The sequence below is a fragment of the Anopheles merus genome, chromosome 3R, assembly GCF_017562075.2.
Source record: "Anopheles merus strain MAF chromosome 3R, AmerM5.1, whole genome shotgun sequence".
In the NCBI taxonomy this organism is placed as follows: domain Eukaryota; kingdom Metazoa; phylum Arthropoda; class Insecta; order Diptera; family Culicidae; genus Anopheles; species Anopheles merus.
In genome coordinates this window covers 16,463,761-16,482,170 of record NC_054084.1, presented here as the reverse complement: position 1 = coordinate 16,482,170, position 18,410 = coordinate 16,463,761, and the positions used below count along the sequence as shown (strand labels likewise).

Below are 18,410 nucleotides of genomic sequence, written 5' to 3'. Positions count from 1 at the left end.
ATAAACCCATCGATCAAAGCGTGACGGATTGGAGCTGACTCGAACAAACAGCGGAAGCATTTTAAGGCTCTTAAGAAAATGAAAATAATGAAATTTTACAATACTTTCAATAATTGTTTCAAGAACTTATTTTCTGTGATTTTGTTAGAGATTTGAGTTTTATTAAATTTGACATAATTTGAAGAAAAAACTAAACAAATTTCAGCACCAATTTGCATCACATTTTATCGCCAGGAGAAAAAGGGTAACAACAACAACAGCCCATACACAAACACAAACACACACACATTTTCCACATTGTACACCCCGGGACAGGTGTCAAACGGGTGGAGAAGGCGCAGCGAACATCCAATAATGTTTGTGCAAAATCTCACCTCACTCGGTCCACCCTTTCCCTGTATGCGCTTGTGGAATAATCCTCCAACCCCGTGTGCACTTTCGCTGCTACTTTTCGTTTCATTTCATCATTTCAATGCTCTCCCCCCCCCTCCTTTTTATCCGTGTCAACCGGGCCAAAACAAAACCACAGACAGGCAGACGGCCATCAAACAGCAACAACAACAGCACCCCGAGCGCCACGGCGGTTTAAGTTCCAAAAGCGGACCGGAATAATGTGTTGCCATTTATCCGCTCCCGGTCTCCCCGGTGTTGCATCCTTTCCCTTGCTTTCCCAGGCGAGAGGACAATCAAATTTGCATTCGATGCGGTTTGGCCCGGATTGTGTGTCTGGTCGGTTAGTTTTAGGCAGTCGGCAGTCGAACAATTGAAAGTGAAAAATTATGAGACAGACGGTACAGCGTGTACCATGCCCAGGCCAGTCAGCGGGCGGCTTGATTCACTGACGTTCGATAAATGAATTTGCATATTACAATGCGTCGTGAGGGGTGATTTTCGTTTTTTTTTTTCTATCGTGTACATCCCTTGCAGGCAATTCCCAAGGAGACTACTATTTTGCATTGCACTGTAAAGGGGTGGGAGAATACATCTTACCCACTGTCTGTCTGTCTGTCTGTCTGTCAGGTTTTTGAGTGCAGAAGCTTAAAAGCGTTTTACAGTGGTCGCGTTTTCCCGGGAAGTGGATCGATTTGTTGGATAGCGATAGCCTTTGCCCGAATCTTATCGTATCGGTCTGATCGGCTACCCTTTTTCTCTTTATCTCTGTCTGTCTCTTTCAAGCATAGCGGATGAGGTACACCAGTGAACGTAATTTGTTTAATGCAATTTTAAATAAATTACCAATCAGCTTCTCTTTTCAACTCGTACCGCGTTTTTCCTGCTGATACTTTTTTATTTGTTTTTCCTCCATTTTTTTTATAAATGAAAGTTACCTTTTTTGCTTAGTCGATGAACTATCACTAATGGGGTCACCACCATCGCACCCAAACCGTCTCCGTCCGAGGCGAGCAGACACACTCAAGCAAAGGTAGGAAAAGGGCGGCAGACTACCGCTTCGCCTCGAGGGTTAGGGCCAAGCCTTTCGACATGAAATGATGGATGGCTGGATGGAGATGTTGATGGGTAATTTATTATCCTTTCCGGTGCCGGGGACGCAACAGCAGCCGGTCCGGCGCTCGTCATCGGTTTATAGCGAGAACCTCAACGCCGGCCACATCGGACATCGCGGGGTCTGCTGAGCGATGCAGGCCGGCAGACGGTTCGGTTGAGACGGTCGATGGACACGGCACTCGGAACGGAAATATTTTAATGGCTAATTTACAACCCATCAGAAAGCTTGCGACAGAAAAAGGCGTTTACTCGCCTGGATGGAGTATCCTCGCGTTGGCAATCCGTTTTTGCCCGGTAGATCCCTGCGACCAATCAACTGGTAGCCTGGTTTGTGTGCTTCAAAGCGGCACGCTGGCTTGCTTGATGGTTTGTCGTCGTCAGTGGTGTACTGATCCAGGGTGCACAGTTTCAGTGAATTACTTAATTGAATCGCAGTCAAACCCGACAGCAACAAGATTCGGAAAGGCCAGCTTAAACGGCCCCGTATTGATTGAGCTATGAAATTTCATAGAATTATGCTCGGATGGGTAGAAAGAAGGTTTTGTGGTGCTGATTAGCAAAGCTCGGCTAAATCAGGCTCTCCCGGCTGAACAGTTGATTGCGCATTCAGCTCTTACGGTTCGGCTACGGCTTGCTTCTACTTTAATTGCCAAAACCCTTTCGCAAACAACAATCAACGATTGAGGGGAACCTGATTGTGGGAAGCGAATCTTTGATGCTTCCATTCGATTGAACGGATTGCAGTTAATGAACCGTACCAAGAAGGAAAGCTGCAGATTGGGTGGTTATTGCTGGGAGATTTGAGATGGTGCATTTATCTGGTGTTCCTCAAGGGAGTATATTAGGACCTTAACTATTTATTATATTTATTAACGATGTCGTGTTTGCTATTCCTCATGTTAAATTGTTATTATATGCTGACGATCTAAAAATGTTCCTACCTGTTAAATATTCTGACGACTGTGAAATGTTACAAGACTCGTTGAACTATTTTTCTGCATGGTGTTTTAATAATGAAATGTTACTTAATGTTAGCAAATGTAGTTGTATAACATTTTCAAAGAAAAAAAATCATATTATTTATAACTACTAAATCAATTAAGACAGCGTTCCACGTTTTTCTCAGGTTCGGGACTTAGGAGTTATTTTAGACAGTAAGCTTAGTTTATCTAACCATTATCAAACTATCGTCACTAAAGCTCTTAAACTGTTAGGATTTGTCTTACGTGTCTCGGCCGACTTTAAAGATCCTTTCAGTTTAAAAACATTATACTGTTCCTTAGTCCGTCCCATCCTGGAATTTGCCAGTGTCGTTTGGTGTCCCCATCAAATCACATACATAGATAAAATTGAAAAAATTCATAAAAAAAATCACACGTGTTATGTTTCATCGTCTTCCCTGGTCAAACCAAATTCCACGTCCTTCGTATAATGTTCGGTGTTTACTATTTGGCTTAGAGACTTTACAGCATAGGAGAACTACGGCTCAGATAACTTTTATGCATAAATTATTAATTGGAGATTTTGATGCACCTGACATTTTAAATTTTATTTGCTTTTCTACTCCCTCTAGAGGTTTTAGAAGTAGAGAACTACTAAGAAGCCCTTTTAGATCGACTGGTTTTGGTGCCAATGATCCACTGCTCAAAATGATTGATGTGTATAATAGGTTAGGGTTATCAGCAGATTTCAATCAATCCGTTAGTCAGCTGCGTCAGCATATTCAAGTTAGTTCTAAGGCCATACTTTAAACTTGTACTCTGTAAGCATTAAGTTATTTAGGCATACTGCCCGATAACTTTGATTCAAATAAATAAATAAATAAATAAATAAATAAATGTCACATGAACATTATTTGAGAAGTTGTTTCTAAATCATGAACCTTTGGATTAAATTATTAAATTAATTCATCTCCAATTAACTTTCACGAAAATTAAAGTATTTATAAAAACATACAAAATTTCAAATCCAATTGAAAAGAGAACTCAACACATACTTTTTTACTTTGTTTTTTTTTTAAATTAAAATGCAAGAAATGTAACAATAAAATGGGGTTTTTATCCAGTTTGAATAACGTTAGGCGTTAGTGAGATTGACATCAACACATTTTGTGATGCAAGTTGCATATCTTTAGGAGTATATAGCCGAAATGAACGCCCCAAATGATGTCGTATTTCGGTGTTGCATGAATTCATACTGTTGCTCTATGTGAACACTAAATCCAAAAGATTCGATGCGTCTTTTTTCATGCTTGGTACATTTTTCCTAAACATATTCTTAAACATGGTCTTGTACCGCACATTTGCACGCACACACACACGCCTCAACACTTTGGTATGCATTTGAACCCCTTCTTTTCCATGTCAGACAAAGAAACATAAGTCACGATTGATGTACAAATACACGAAACAAACGAACGTGGGACGAAAGCTTACTGAACCTCAAGCAATGTGTCATTGTAGACGATTTGCAAACGGCGGGTCCTTGACGCAAAACTCGCAACAGCAAAATGGGGGAAGCCATTCACTTCTACGAACTTCGGGTGTGCTTGTGTTGGTGTGTTGGTGTAAGGTTATTTCACCATTCCGAGTCACCGAATGACACCCAAAGGTGAACGACTTGCAGAAAGGATATGTTTCTCTGTCATTTTCCACACCACCTCTCTCGCTCTTCTATCATCTCCATCACGGCATCATCATCGTCATCCGTGCCGTAACGTGACATCACTCGGTGTGGAAAGAAACAACAAAAACCTCACCAAACATCATGCCTGCCGAAAGGGGTTACGGTTTGACTTTCCTTTCCTTCCTTCTTTTCATTTTGTAACTCGTTGCTCGCCCTTTCCACGCAAGCTCGCCACTTTTGCACGGGGACACCACACTTGAAGCCGGCAGGATAATACGGCTCGTTAGGCGGAATTCACTACTCACCTTCCCACTCGCATCCGATGATTTCGGCGCGCAGGCAAACCGTCCGATCGTACTGGCTGTACGGGTAGATGCGAATTTTCGAGGCGAATATAATTGGTTGCAGCGCCTGCTCGACCTCGCTGTAGGTGTTGATGTTGCCCGAAAGGATCTGCAAAGAGAGAGAGAGAGAGAGAGAGGAGGGGACACGCATGAGCCGCCGGTTTTGAATACAACAATTATGGCTGATTGGTAGGAAATATGTAAACCACGCAGTTTGGGCTGTAACGCTGCAAATGATAGAAATTACAATCACTAAGGCTTTTTGACTGTTGATTGTTACTGGCATTTGTTGGCATGTTTTCAACTCGTTTCTATTTATAAAAGTAGATAAATTATTACAACGAAAACATAGCTTAGTAATGTACAAAATTTATAAGATTAAATGCTCATACTGGTGGCTTAAGGTAACTCAAAACATTGCTAACCAAAAACAAAAGGAAATCGAAAGCCCAATCCCTTTACAGCGAATGGAAGAAAACCATCTCTTTAAAAGAAAACTTTATCCCCCGCCCAAACAAAGCAAAACTGAGTGCCCGTCAAAAACATCTACTAATTAAATTCAGGTAATTTGAATTTCACTTGTTAATTTATGACAAATTCACCGCTTCCTGCTTCAACCGCCCCCGGCAGTCCGCCAACTTCCGACCGGGAGATGTTTTCTTTGTGCATGTTAGCTAGATGCCGTAGTGCTTCGGCAACGGGGAAAACCCCCTCCTGGAAAATGCCAGGCACGGAAGCACAACAAACGAATGAAACTGTGCCGTAGGCTTAAAGGACAATTTTCCTCTGTTTACTTTCAGTTTGCGGGTGTGTGTGCTTTGTTTTCCAACTTCCTATTCATTAACTACGCCACCACCGCCTAGGTGGGGTATGACTTTCTCTTCCTGCAGCGTTTGCTTATCGTTTGCAGGATGCTTTTCGTAAGTTTTTGCGCTTTGGTGAGCTTTGTGTATGTTTTTTACGGGGTTTCACTTTCTTTCGCTGCAAGCTATTGAAGGACGGGGAGTGGCTTTGTTTGAAAAACACCTGTTTTGTGCTGTTTTTACGCTTGTTTTTGTAGCACATTATCCCGTGATCCATTAATATATTATCTGTCTTTGTGCACCTACAAACAAAGGTTTGCAATTGCTTTTTCGGGGAACGAGACAACAAGACAGTAATTAAGTTATTCCAATTTTAATTTTGTTGTTAGCTGAAAGTTCCCAGCGTCCCAAAATATCATTACTTATGACTACGTTTTTAAATGGAAAAGTGCTACTGTGTGTAGAGCTTTCAATGCCAAATTTGAATTCAGTGAAACTAGCCTTTGTTTTAATAAATTGAAGTTTTTACTTATAAAAATCATTTTAAAAAGCTCGAATAAAATCATATTTAAATCTAATAGCAAACCACATTATTTCTCCTTTTTTTTGAATATTCTTCCCCTGCTTAGCTCTCTCAACGTTTCCGTACAACTGCACTATTCACCAGCTTTACGCCGGGTGCAGAGCGAACCGTACGAATGCATCCCTTTAAAAGTTTGCTAAAGCAGCTTTGAATGCCACCGAGAACTGGGTCAATGCTTTGAAGTGGTTGCATCCAGGTTAGCAGTATACAATTTCAAATGAGTTGCCCTGCACAGCACAGCTGCGAAACGGATGCCGACCAAAACGCAGACCCAACCTTTGCGCCTGTGGCCCTTATCGTCGGCGGGGAAAAACATTCCACTTTTTATATGCTTCACGCTCATTCATTGCATACATTCATTGCAGAATGATTGTGTACCACAGTTTTGTGGTTTGAAAATGCAGGCAAAGGGGGTTTTTTTATACATGTGTATGTGGACTTTGAAAGCAAAAGAAAGACTTCTGCCCCAATTGAAGAAAAAAAGGTTCACAGTAATAAAAGAAAAATGATATGATGCTTTTTAGTTAAAATTATACAACTGTTTACAAACACTGCATACGTGGCATTCGTGAGTAAAGTTTAAAGTTCAACAAGGAAAGGCTCAAAACAACATCTTACCTCATTGTCGCGCGTGTTTTTCCACCGCTTCCACTTGGTGAAGCCCGGTCGCCAGTACTCGAGCGCGTACGCTTCCGTGTACTCTCGGCCCTGACCCTTCCCGAACCGGCCCTGTGTTTTGATCGCCGTGATGACGTGCATTTTCAGCAGATCAATCTGCAGATACTCCTTCAGGCCGCGGGACACCATGTGCTTTGGACACCAGGCGCCTCCATTGTTGTCCACTTTTAATCTGCGAAGAAAATGGGTAGCAAAAAGGAAGACGAATGTTATAAATAAACCGTGAATTTAAATAGAAGAGGAACATTTGAGTCTGCATCAGTGTTACAAGCGTTGTAAATAAATCAATAAAACAATCATAGACATTGTGCTGCCTTTTCAATTCCATGGCAGCAGAAAGAAAAGCTTCAATTTTCACATATTTCCCGAATTTTTCATAAAGTGGCATTCTTCTATCCTAACTCAGTATGATTTCGTCTTCAGCAGGAGCAAAACAATGGTTTACTATCTGGAACATCTCTAGAAGTAATTTATCGTGAAGCTTTTTAGCTTCTAAAGAAAAGCTATAACGATTTTCCTTCCGATTTGTTTTTACGTTTCATTAATTTTAAACGCAAGCTTATTGTGCTTACATAGTGCTTTAAGCAGAAGAACAATACAATGAACAAATAAAATGAAGTATGAGCACAATACATCGTTCCGTCGTTTGCTATTGTTCAAGCATCCACCTGTTTCGTTCAGCATCACTTTATATTCTCCCGAGTAAAAAGCGGCTTGTCATTCTGACGAAAACTTTTACATGAACGATTTTTGGATGTGAAAGGAAAATAAAGAAGAGCAAAAGTTTATCTTTTGATAGGCACTAACGGATGTGAATGAAACGACAATCGGAATACATTTTCAAAGTTATGCTAAAATAGTTTTTTTCAATTCAAAGTTAATTAATTTAATTAAATGTTCGGGTAGAAACAACTGAAATAGTTTGTTTATAATCATATTAAAAAAAAACTTTTGTACATTGAGAGCTCGAAATTATTAATGAAGACATTAAATTTAAATGTCTCGAAATTGATTTCATGGTTTTAAATATAATCAATAATACAAATCAATCAACACAAAAGCTCAACTTGCTAAACACAACCAATCAGAATGAATTGACAACCACATTGACACCTCATCGATGTACAGCGTAGCCATTTATTTGCAGAAAATATCGTCGTTATCATTTGTCACGATAAGCAAAAACGTACACAGCACTGCAGAGCAACAATCTATTATGATTGCGATTATTTTTCAAGTTCATAAAACTGCCTCTCCCGGTTTGACATTCAACAGCGTGAAAACAAATTCTGTTCTGTCTACCGCTGAGTTCCGTTGCGTCGGTAGAGACACCCCGCTGACGGCAGCCCGTCGTACACAAAGCTTAATTCGTAATCGAAAACAGTTGAAAAAGTGTGTCTAAGTGTGGGTGAGTGAGTGTGTGTGTGCGCACCATCTAAAGCAATGGCAAAGCAATATCATGTCGTCAATTGTGTGGGAATGTCTCCCGCTGCTGCTGCTGCTGCTGCTGCTGCTTCAAGGGAATGTGTTTTTCTTCGAGGAGACTTTGAGCGCGAGACTCTCAACGGGGTGGCAGCCTTATGGTTCGATCCGCACTCTCACAATCATGCCCAAAATGTATCGTCCTTCTTCCCAGGAAAAACTTCCACTTGCTTTTTTTGCACTTTAAGCCACCACTTTTTCCCTTCGTTCGGTAGGCTTTTCCAGTCACGGTGTGGTGTGATTTAAGGAAGCAGAAACAAAATGAAAGCCAAGTCAGGGGGGGGGGGGGGAGGAAAAAGTTATCGCACCTGGAAATCGTATGCCGCAAGCGGTGGCAGGCAAGAAAGAGCCAGGACAAACCGCGCCTAGCGAAAAGTAGGGAAGAAAATCCCAACAACCCTGTTCGTGGTGCAGCTGATCCGGAAAACAGACGACACGCGTTCGACGGGAAAATTTCTTTACCACACTCTGCCACACACAAGCAGCGCAACTCTCGGTCTGCCTGCGCTGTGCTTTAATGTGCACAAATTTATATGCCCGCTGCTTACAACAATAATTACTTTCCCGCCAGGTAAAACAAAGTTGGCAACAAGTTTGGTGCCTACCGAAAGTTTGTGGCACTTTCCGATTAATGCTGGGGCGTGGTGTGTTTTTTGCGCAAAGAAAGACACCCGGCCCGAATGCAAAAACAAAAGCCCCGTAAGGCACGTTGTTGTGAGTGAATTGTCTCGCTGGAAAAGTTGCTGAGGTGGCTGAGGGAACGCTTTTACCTGTTCACTTGCTTTCTTGGCCTTGCGCGCTCAGCCACCCGGGCGGCGTGCTATATACTATTATGCGAAACAAACTTTTGCAGTGTCGTGGCGACAGTCATGGTGGCTTGATTGAACGCACAAAGCCGCGGAGAAGAACACAACGCGAGCGAGCGAGAGCGAGAGGGGCCATATACATGTATTTTCATCATCACCGCCCGTGCCCAAGCCTCGCGCGGGCCCATTCGTGGGAAATGTTTATTGAAACCATTTTTCCGTTTCGGCTTTTCTATAATGCACGACCGGCAGCGGCAACACTCCGTAAAAATCGGGAAAACTCATGGAAAAGTGGCAACATTGGCAGGGCCTGCCGGGTACCGTTTTGCTGGGAGCTTGATAATAACGAAAAATGGAAAAACACACACTCAAATGCTCGCCCGCGCAACCGTTTCTTCTTACGGGCGTGACTCCCGGAATAAGAACACATATACACTCACACACAAGATGGCAAAAGTTTGCGCACAATTTATGCACGTTGGTTTTGCCTTCGCCAGCAGGACCAGGTACAACAACGGGAGGCGAGTGTACACAGGGAAGGAAAACATCATGACGGGCGGAACAGCGAAAAACCAACGCATACACAAAACATTGTTCCTCAACCGATTTTACACCTTGTGCCTTTTTGTTTAAAAGTTACCAAAAAAACACAAAACCCCGAAAAGGAAAACAAAATATTCAACGAAATGGGAAAAATCGTTCGGTCACCCCATACCTGGGGCGGCTGTGAAAAGGGAAATCAGCCCTTTACCCATCGGCATGTGGTACTGCTGGGCCGGGTGGTTCAACGATTTACGCGACTTTTGACAATGGTTGTCGGTTGTTGGTGAAGAAAAACGGGGCAAACTTTCTTTTCGCCGAATGGTTGTTTGTTTCCTACCCCGGGTGGGAGGTTTGCTGGTGCTACCTTTTACGGTTCAATAATTTTTCAATTATTCATAACGTAAACAGTAAGGCCGTTGACGGGACAGGGACTTACGCACACAAACACACACACATACACACACACATTTCCCGCTGGCAATACGGGAGTACAATTTTTAATTTATCATCATTCTCAGGTATCAACGGTGTTATTAAAAGTTGGCTTTTGGTTTATTGGCAAAAGAAACAACCATGGAGTGAGAGAGAGAGAGAGAGAGTGCTGGAAACTTTTGGGATCTTAATCAGAATGGCTTGCATAATTAAACTAACCAATTAATTACATTTTGTTTTATGCAGTGCGTTGGAAAACAGATTTTTTGGAAGAAAAACACACAAATTGCTTAAAGAAAAATGATTTGTTTGCTTTAACCATACAATGTTTTTTTTCTTTTCTGCGATTCAAACCTTCTAAAACTTTAGAAATTGAAATTTAAAATTAAATAATAAAATTACTAAAACTAAACTAAATTACTAAATCTTATATAAATTAATAAAAACATTTTTTTTATTAAAAAATAGAGCTTAATATCTTATTTGTCTGTATTTTTTATTTCTATAGGTTCATAAATTTAAATATTTAAAAAATGGTAAAAATAAGGTTGACTATCACTTTTCAATTAATTTCTTTGAGCTAAATCATAATCTTTAAGTTAAATTAATTTTTAAATACAAAAATGGAGTTTCTGCAGTTTGATTTCATCTTTAAATAATTAATTTAATCAACCATTAACTATGAACCATTCAACCATTAACATATTAGACAAAAAATGACATCTAGCAGTCACCAAGCAACCGCCTACTAGTTCCACTTAACATGAAATAAAATACATCAAACAAGAAATACAGCTTATCGATTGCTAATGGAAACTGTTTATATGCTCATGACAAACCCTGTAATCGAACGAATTTGTTCGTAGAAGCAAACATTACTCCAGCACCTAAATACCCATAAGCAAAGAACGCTTTTCCATCAAATCGAGCGCATTAAAAGATACAACCCAACAGTGAACCAACCCCTGGCGCGTCCTGATCAAAGACATTCCAATCGCAGATGTTTTCGTTTCCCCCCTATTTGCTACCGCTCTAATGTAAAAGAAATTCCTCTTTATCGCACATACCCAACGAAATTTGCCAACATTCCAGCTAATGGATTTTCGCACTGCACCGTGTGCGTGTGTGTGTTAGAAAACGGAGAAAACCCCGTCGATTGAAACGTGCGATAAACGTCTTCGTAGAATATGTGTGTAAGGATCTGCTTTACTATCTCGCACACAACGTGCGAAAGTGAAGCTGAAAACCGAATGTCTCAAAAAAAAACGACATCACAATAATGCTAGCAGCACACGTTTGCATTGTTTAGCAAGCGCCAGGGCGGGCAAGTAAGCGGAAAAAGCGAAGCGAGCTTTGTGCCGACAGAAAACGGCCAATCGCGTTCTGTTTGTCCTTCACAGCACATTTCCCGAGCGCGCTTCCAATTGGAAAAGAAACTGGATCATTGCACACTGGACGCTATTGATAGTGGTGATAGTGTTTGCCACCAACCAACCAACCCCGAGTGCGGGAGCTCTTTTATGGCATCACATCACATAATACGCGCGCGTGCAATGTTGCAGAGTCGCGATTGCAATCTTTATGCAGCAAACGGTGGGCATGATGGTGAGGGAAGGTTTTCTTTTATGTTTTAATTTGTCGCCATTCAGTCCGGTGCGGTTTCGTGCTACCGAACGTGCCCGATCAGCGCTTTTTCGTTTATCTTTTCAATGTTTTGTTTTTGTCGTGTCCTTTTTTCTCTCGGTGCTTTGGTGTACCGCGCCGAGAGATGCATGAAACCGTAATGAGGTGCACACGCGAGCAAAGGCTCTGCGTGGGGATATGATATGGAAGAGCATAAAAATGAATATGCTGCCGAATGAGGCAGAATTGTCGGATGATCATGGTGGTTTTTGTGCTATTGACAGCTTTCGATGCCGTTTGACACGCGACAGCGGCCAGATTATGGCTCATAGAGATTGCGTGGCGTGATGATGCTGGTGTAAGCGAACACACATATGTGGGAGCCAAAAATGTGGGAAATAGTATTGGATTTGTTTATTTCTTTCAAACGTATCTTCCTCCCGTTTAAAAACAAAGCAAAATGAAACAAAACTGTACTGCAAAGTTCATGGTTAGAAGTTTTGTTTCCGTTTCTTGTCCCGCTTCCTTAATCGCTAAAATTCATCGCACCGTAAAAGAAACCGATCGGAACGATTAATTTTACTGTGACTGAACCACGGCGACGCTTACAACTTCCGATGCCCCTCCCCTTGCTTTCAATCCAAATGCACTCTTTCCAGACGGCGGCCCATCCGGGCAATGTTTTTCCCTTCACACCGCACCCGAAAGCGGAAGAAAAACTACTTCCTGCCAGCGACATCGCCAGCCAACAAGCAACTTGAACCCACCGGCCTCGGCTCAACACAAACACAAATATGTCGCCTTTTCGATGGCGATGGTGGAAAAATCGTCATCACCATCCCTGCTCTCCTTCCGCCTTCCGCCTGGAAATGAAGTTGGAAATGCGAAATGCGGCAGAACTTTTGATTATTTTCTGATTACTTTCCTCAATAAATCAGCAAGTGAACCGTGATTTTTGCCATTACCATGGTTCGTTTGTTTAACGGGCGGGAACGGTTAGCTCAGGGGGTTTTTGCTGGGTCTTGGAAATTCCTTGACCAGTGTTTGTAACGATATGATTTAAGATGGAACATTGCGTTGTTTTTTTTTTTTCAAACATTAAACCGTTGGATTAATATTGTGTTACAACATACTGTGAATGTCTGGAACAAGTATCAATAATTTGTTAAATTATTTTTGCTTAACAGTTGCTTGGCACAACGTTTAGCATGGTTGGATGTCCTGAATCAAACTATTACGATGACAGACGGTTAAAGCAGTTGTTTGATAAACACAAATAACAATAGTATTGACATCAAAACTTCTACTTTTCTTTACAACACCTTCACTATTTGTTAAGCTCTAGCTTTAAAACGCGACAGCGGTTCAAAAATGAAGATTTGGGAAAAATGTATTGCACCGTTTTTTTTTAACGCAAAACAAATATGTAAGCATTACCGGGTTAATAGCAGCGTTTTGATTCTTCGTACAACCACCGCATGTCTTTTTGAATGCTTTATCTATTGACTTTGGGAGAAATCGGACGGAATTGGAGGAATTGACGCAACTGTCCCGTGATACAGTCGTCAATTCGAACGACTCAATAACATGCCTGCCATGGGTTCAAACCTAAACTGGACTGTCCTCCCGTAGCTGCGTGGTAATGAGTTAAGTCTCAAAAGGCTATATAGCCCGGGATGTCCGCGTAGGACGTTACGTCAAATAGAAGAAAAAGATCTATACTAAATAAACTAAAATTTTAGACTTAAGTAGGTCTTAAGAGATGTCTTAAGTTAACAAAACCGCTCTGACAACATTATGCAACGAATTGGTGATAGGAATTTACCACTCTAAGCATGTTTTCTTGAAGCACTGATTTTGCAACTAGTTAAACTTATTTTGAATTTTAAAGGTAATTTTTGCACTGCAGATAACCGTTTTTCGAACCTTACGTTTGAAGAAAATTTTGAAGAAAAGCCTAAATGCCACCATCGGTTTCATAAAGATAATTTACATTGATATCCGGGCTTACAGCAAGATAAAACGTTTTATTAATGAGCATAACACTGAATAACAACATATCACAACACTTAAGACGCAATAGTACTTAGGAACGGAAGCGAATGAAAGCACAAATCGCTAATAAAATTGTCATGAAATATTTACTTATATTTAAATTATTTATCATTTAAATAGTAAAAGCTATTTAACTTGAGTCTAAAAAGATTGAAAATAACTGCTAAAACGTGGTAAACATTTATTCAAGTAGCTAGGCAATCAATTATTCCAATCATTCCAACTTATTAATGTATCACAAGTTATTTGATTGTTTCTAATGCGATTTATTTTACTCGGTGCGTCTTCCTTCTCAAAACTACAGTTCAATAGCTTACATTACATAGGTATTCAGGTATAAGGATATGTTTTATACAAATGCATGATAAAGCCACGTTTTTGCGAATAGACACAACAACAATCAAATACAATAATGTAACAAACAAACGCAATCTCGTCACATTGCTACCAAAAACTCACACCCACAAACAAAAACGAACCATTTGCAGCTTAAAGCTGGAACTAGCAGCACCGATAAACAATTTTTATAGATCACATTTAGCAGCCTCACCCTCCCTCCACAATGACATTGATGCGAATCGATTTTCACGACTATCGTTTCCCGTTAATGCACGAACGGGCATTCGCACAAACTGACTAGCTATTAAAATTTGAACCTTATAGACACACACACAGCACCGGGCACCCCCTGGCTGGTCCCCTTGCCATCTGCCGCGAGATATCGCAGAGCGTTCACGCGTTTTCCCACTGCAGATGTGCGGATGGCATTTTGGGAAAATCTGTACCAAGTTAAATGAGCCCGAAATTATGACGCCATTCCAGACCGGGTGAGAGCATTTGGGGGAATTGGGAAATTTATTCGAATCGCGTTCGAACTTTTCTCTTAATGTATTTCCACCCGATTTTTCTTCTTCTTTCACCGCCACACCGTCGTCTTTGCGATGACTGTTGCTTGCTTGCCTGTTTGGGGCGCTGGGTCGAAGAAGTTCGATTTTACGCACAGCGTTCATAGGGATCCCGCCGATCGAGTGGCATTTTCTCTTTCTGGCCAGCCGTTTGCCTTTTTTAACGACACAATCCGGCCAAAAAGCTGAAGAAGAAAATAGAAACCATAGTAATGGACCGTCGGTGTGTTTTTCGCTCTCCTTTTCCATCCTCCCTTTCCGCCGTTGTTGTTGCTCTTTTCCACTCCAGCTACTAATTCCAATTGGACGGAATGAAATCCCTACGCCGCGGCGAACTGGATTACCTTAAAGAGGGAGATTTGTTTTTCCGCCGAACCCACGGTGGAGCCTGCGAGGGAAAGCCCGAAGGATTCCGCTTTTCACCGGAAGCAGCTTAGCGCAAATTCAGCGCAAGCAACGAACTCGACCAAAAATCTGGACTCGCCTTTTTGTTTAGCTTTTGTCTTGATTTGGCACACGTAGCAAGAGCAGGATTTGTTCTCCCTTGCCCATCTGGTTTTCCTTCCCCCAGGTGGTAATGGTGGCAGTGGACAGGATTCGTGTGTGCATTGGAGGAGGGAAGAGGAAAGAGGAAATCTCGCTACATTACGTCCCACGGCGGATGATTAAGAGAAACAGTATTACGCTAATCTTTCGCCATATTTCCGTGCCTTTCTGCCGACCCTCCCAGCGCCCGTGATTACCCAAGAAGTTTCATGCGACCGAGGCGAGTGTGCGTGGCTAATTTTTGGACGAGGCGAAGGGCATCTCATTCCACCCGTTTGGTTTTACCGAGCAGAACAGTTGCCTGGTAGTGAAAGCAAGAGTGCCGAATTGCTGTGCTGGTTGCATACATTCACGTAGTCGGTTGCCTTATCGGTGCTGTGGAGGCCGGACTAGAGGTTCTAGGACTAGCCGATGGCCGTTTCTGCTCATTCGAATATTACTCATGGCCTCACACACAGCAGTAGGAAACACTCCCAAAATGGATGTCGTTTAATTTCCTTTCCCTCGTCATGGCAGCCTAGGCAGACCACGTCGCTCCCCTTTTCGTGCATTTATGGCACTGGCTATTTGTGTGTTTGTGTGTTGGAATGGGTACATTCCCGTAAAACTATTATAGCTCAGCTAGTGCTCTAATGTCCCGTGAGCGTCCCTTTCATTTGATAACTGTATAAATATGTATGAAGAAGTAGCGGCGCGACCACGCCGAGCTGAGTGGGTCTGGCCTCCCCATCGGTAAGCGGAAAACACTGACCGGATGTCCGTTCATTCTGCTTACGGGCAGGGGGAGTTGCACTGCCCGTTGAATCGCTCGCTTTCTCCCCCTTCCTTAAACTAGTCCTTGCCATGCAGACTCGCCTGCCTACTCGAGCAGGTTGGGGGGAGTAAACATTGCGACAAAGTGATTTGTTTCCTTGATCTTTTACCATTTTTGTTTCATTCTTCGGGGGCGATGGTGCGAGTGAGGGCCGTGCGTTTTTTTTTTTGTTTCGTCGACACGGGGTAGATGGAGAATAAAAAGAAGATGTATGGCCAACGTTGCCATTCCGACCGTGCCGTGCAAGGGGGGGGGGAGGAATCATTCGCAGGCACGCACACGCGCAGCCCATGCTTCGTTTTGGTTGGGGCGGAAGTATTGCTTCTAATAAAAATGTTGACTTATTGTTGTGGGGTTCTTTGGTACCGCAGCAAACGTACGTAGTGAGAGTGTAATTTATGTGTGTGTGTGCAGATTTTAGTAGGTTTTGGTTGTCCTTTCAGTAAAAGTGTAGCTGTATTTTGTTTCCTTAAATAATTATACCTGCAGCCAAATCAAGGATCAATGTTATAGAATACAAGACTGAATAGAAATTTAGAATGAATTTACAATGTTACGCTTTTTTTTTAATTTATCATTGTGTGTTTTCTGTTAACATTCATCGGACTGAATGTACATTTCATAAAGAAAAAAGTTTACTTAAAGGTTACTTATATAAGAAAACAGAAACAATATAAGCAAGTGAGTTCATCTTTTCAATTGCTTTTTATATTCTCTTTTGGTTGTTTTTCCCCCTTCTGTGTTTGATCCCTTTCTTTTCTTTATGTCTATTGTATGTCTTTCACACTTGTTGTTTCTTTTATATTTATCCTAATTTCTTAAATTCCTAAACATTTTAGATAACTTTCCAATTAGACATTTTTTTTTTATAACGGATCAATATAACCTTCTACTCGTTTGTGCCAAAATGATCTTTTTCAAATAGTTCTCCAATAATCTTTAGTTAAAAAACCGATTTCTTCTACAATTTGATTTACGGCATTCCTCAATTGTTTCTAAACCTAAGTGTTCTTCTATGAGTAAACTACATGGCCATCTTGACCTTATGTAGATTATTTTATTGTTACCGAAACTCGAACTCTATTGCTGATTTGAGGATGTTTAACAAAAAAAAAAAACGATCCGTTGCAGTACTTTGTGGCTGATTAAGAGATAGACGCTACTATGCGGGATTATTCAGCTTCTTAAAAAGCATTAGGTACTCCTTCGAACCTTGCAGCTGGTTAGCCTGGCGTGTATGGTTCACGATGGAACTTATAGGCTTGTTAAGAAGGTGTGATAAACCTGGTGGAAATTTATAGCTTTTTAATGCATGACATCGGTACGAGGTGGCTCTTGTCAAAGTGTCAAAGACTGGTGCCGTGAAACATATGTTTGCACAAGTTAGATGAGTTATTATTATTATTATTATTATTTAAAAGTCATAAAAATCACATGTTGATTTAATTGATGACTCCTTGCTTGAAAATAAAACGCAAAGAAAAATAATCCCTGATAACCTGGCATAAGGAAGCTGCTTAAGCGCTATTTGAAAGACCCACCTGGAACTGTGATGCTGTTTATCTACTGCAAAAGGCGTATTCAAGCAGCGATCTTTAACTCACCAAAATTAGCTGCTTAAGCAATTTTGGCTATTTGGGTGGACTCTGCTAATAAAAGACTGTCAAAATAGCAATATATTATCTTTGATAACCAACGCGTCTACGATTTGATCACATGAGTACCCAATCAATGATTCAGTCATAACTGTTTCAAAATCTTAAGACATAACTTTATAGTAGCTGTTTCCAATCCTTATCGAATTGCATTGTCTTCCAAATTCTGTAACCTAAAAGCTTACCTTCTGCATGCCCATGTTCGCAAACTCAAAAACAAAATTCTTTAACCTAAGTTAAGCATCCCTTCCTTTCCGATTCAGCCGTTGCTGCCAAATGCTTCCGCTTTTTAATTAAAGCACAGTCTATGCAAATCCAACAAAGAAAGCGTAAACTATCCGAAAGCTTTGCGGGGATTTAAAAATAGATTTGAATAAAAACAAACCCCAACCCCGTCCCGGTGCGTGCACGCTGCCAACACTAAAAGCTTTCTCGCAAAAAAAAAAAAAAAGAACTCATAGAACGTGTCGGGATGGCACGGCTTTGGCAGCCCGAAACGCAAATCGATTGTTGAGTTCTTCAAATGGGCAGCTAATGGGTTGGAAGGCACCAATTGCACCACCGTAAGGGGCAAAGAACGGACCAAGTACACAAACATCACAATGGTGCCGCGTGCGGGCCAAAGGAATTGGGATTCGGGCAGTGGCGAGGGAAGAAACTAATGCACCCTGCAATTGAATATTCATAAGCCCCCGAGCCGCCGGAGCGGAGAGTTTGGCTCGGTGTTCGCGACGTCCAACAGTGGCGTGCAACGCATCAAGGGGAAGTGCTGTGAGGCTTCGGTGCTGTCACCCAGAAATCAATTACTAAAGTTGTGCGTACGTGAAGCGTTTGGGACGTCGCCTGGGCTACGGTTTGCCGCCGAGCCACTGCAACTGTAATGGAAGCAAAAAGTTCAGCCTCGAACCGTCCCGTAACGACTACACTCCCCCTTTTGGGCAAAGTTCACGTAACGAAGCTCGAATAAATGACAGCATAATCAGTGCAATAAAATTAAATCGTTGAACTTT

At 41.6% G+C, this 18,410-nt stretch overlaps 1 protein-coding gene across 5 annotated transcripts in view; it reads right to left on the bottom strand.

Moving 5' to 3' along the window:
- Positions 1-18,410, bottom strand: part of LOC121595238 (discoidin domain-containing receptor tyrosine kinase B) — a 248,757-nt gene that overhangs the window by 74,785 nt on the left and 155,562 nt on the right. For all 5 annotated transcript variants that reach the window (XM_041919037.1, XM_041919032.1, XM_041919033.1 and 2 more), the window contains 2 exons: positions 6,480-6,711; positions 4,437-4,584 (listed from right to left, as the gene is read on the bottom strand). In XM_041919037.1, coding sequence (XP_041774971.1) covers positions 4,437-4,584; positions 6,480-6,711 — 380 coding nt within the window. The remainder of the gene's footprint in view (positions 1-4,436; positions 4,585-6,479; positions 6,712-18,410) is intronic.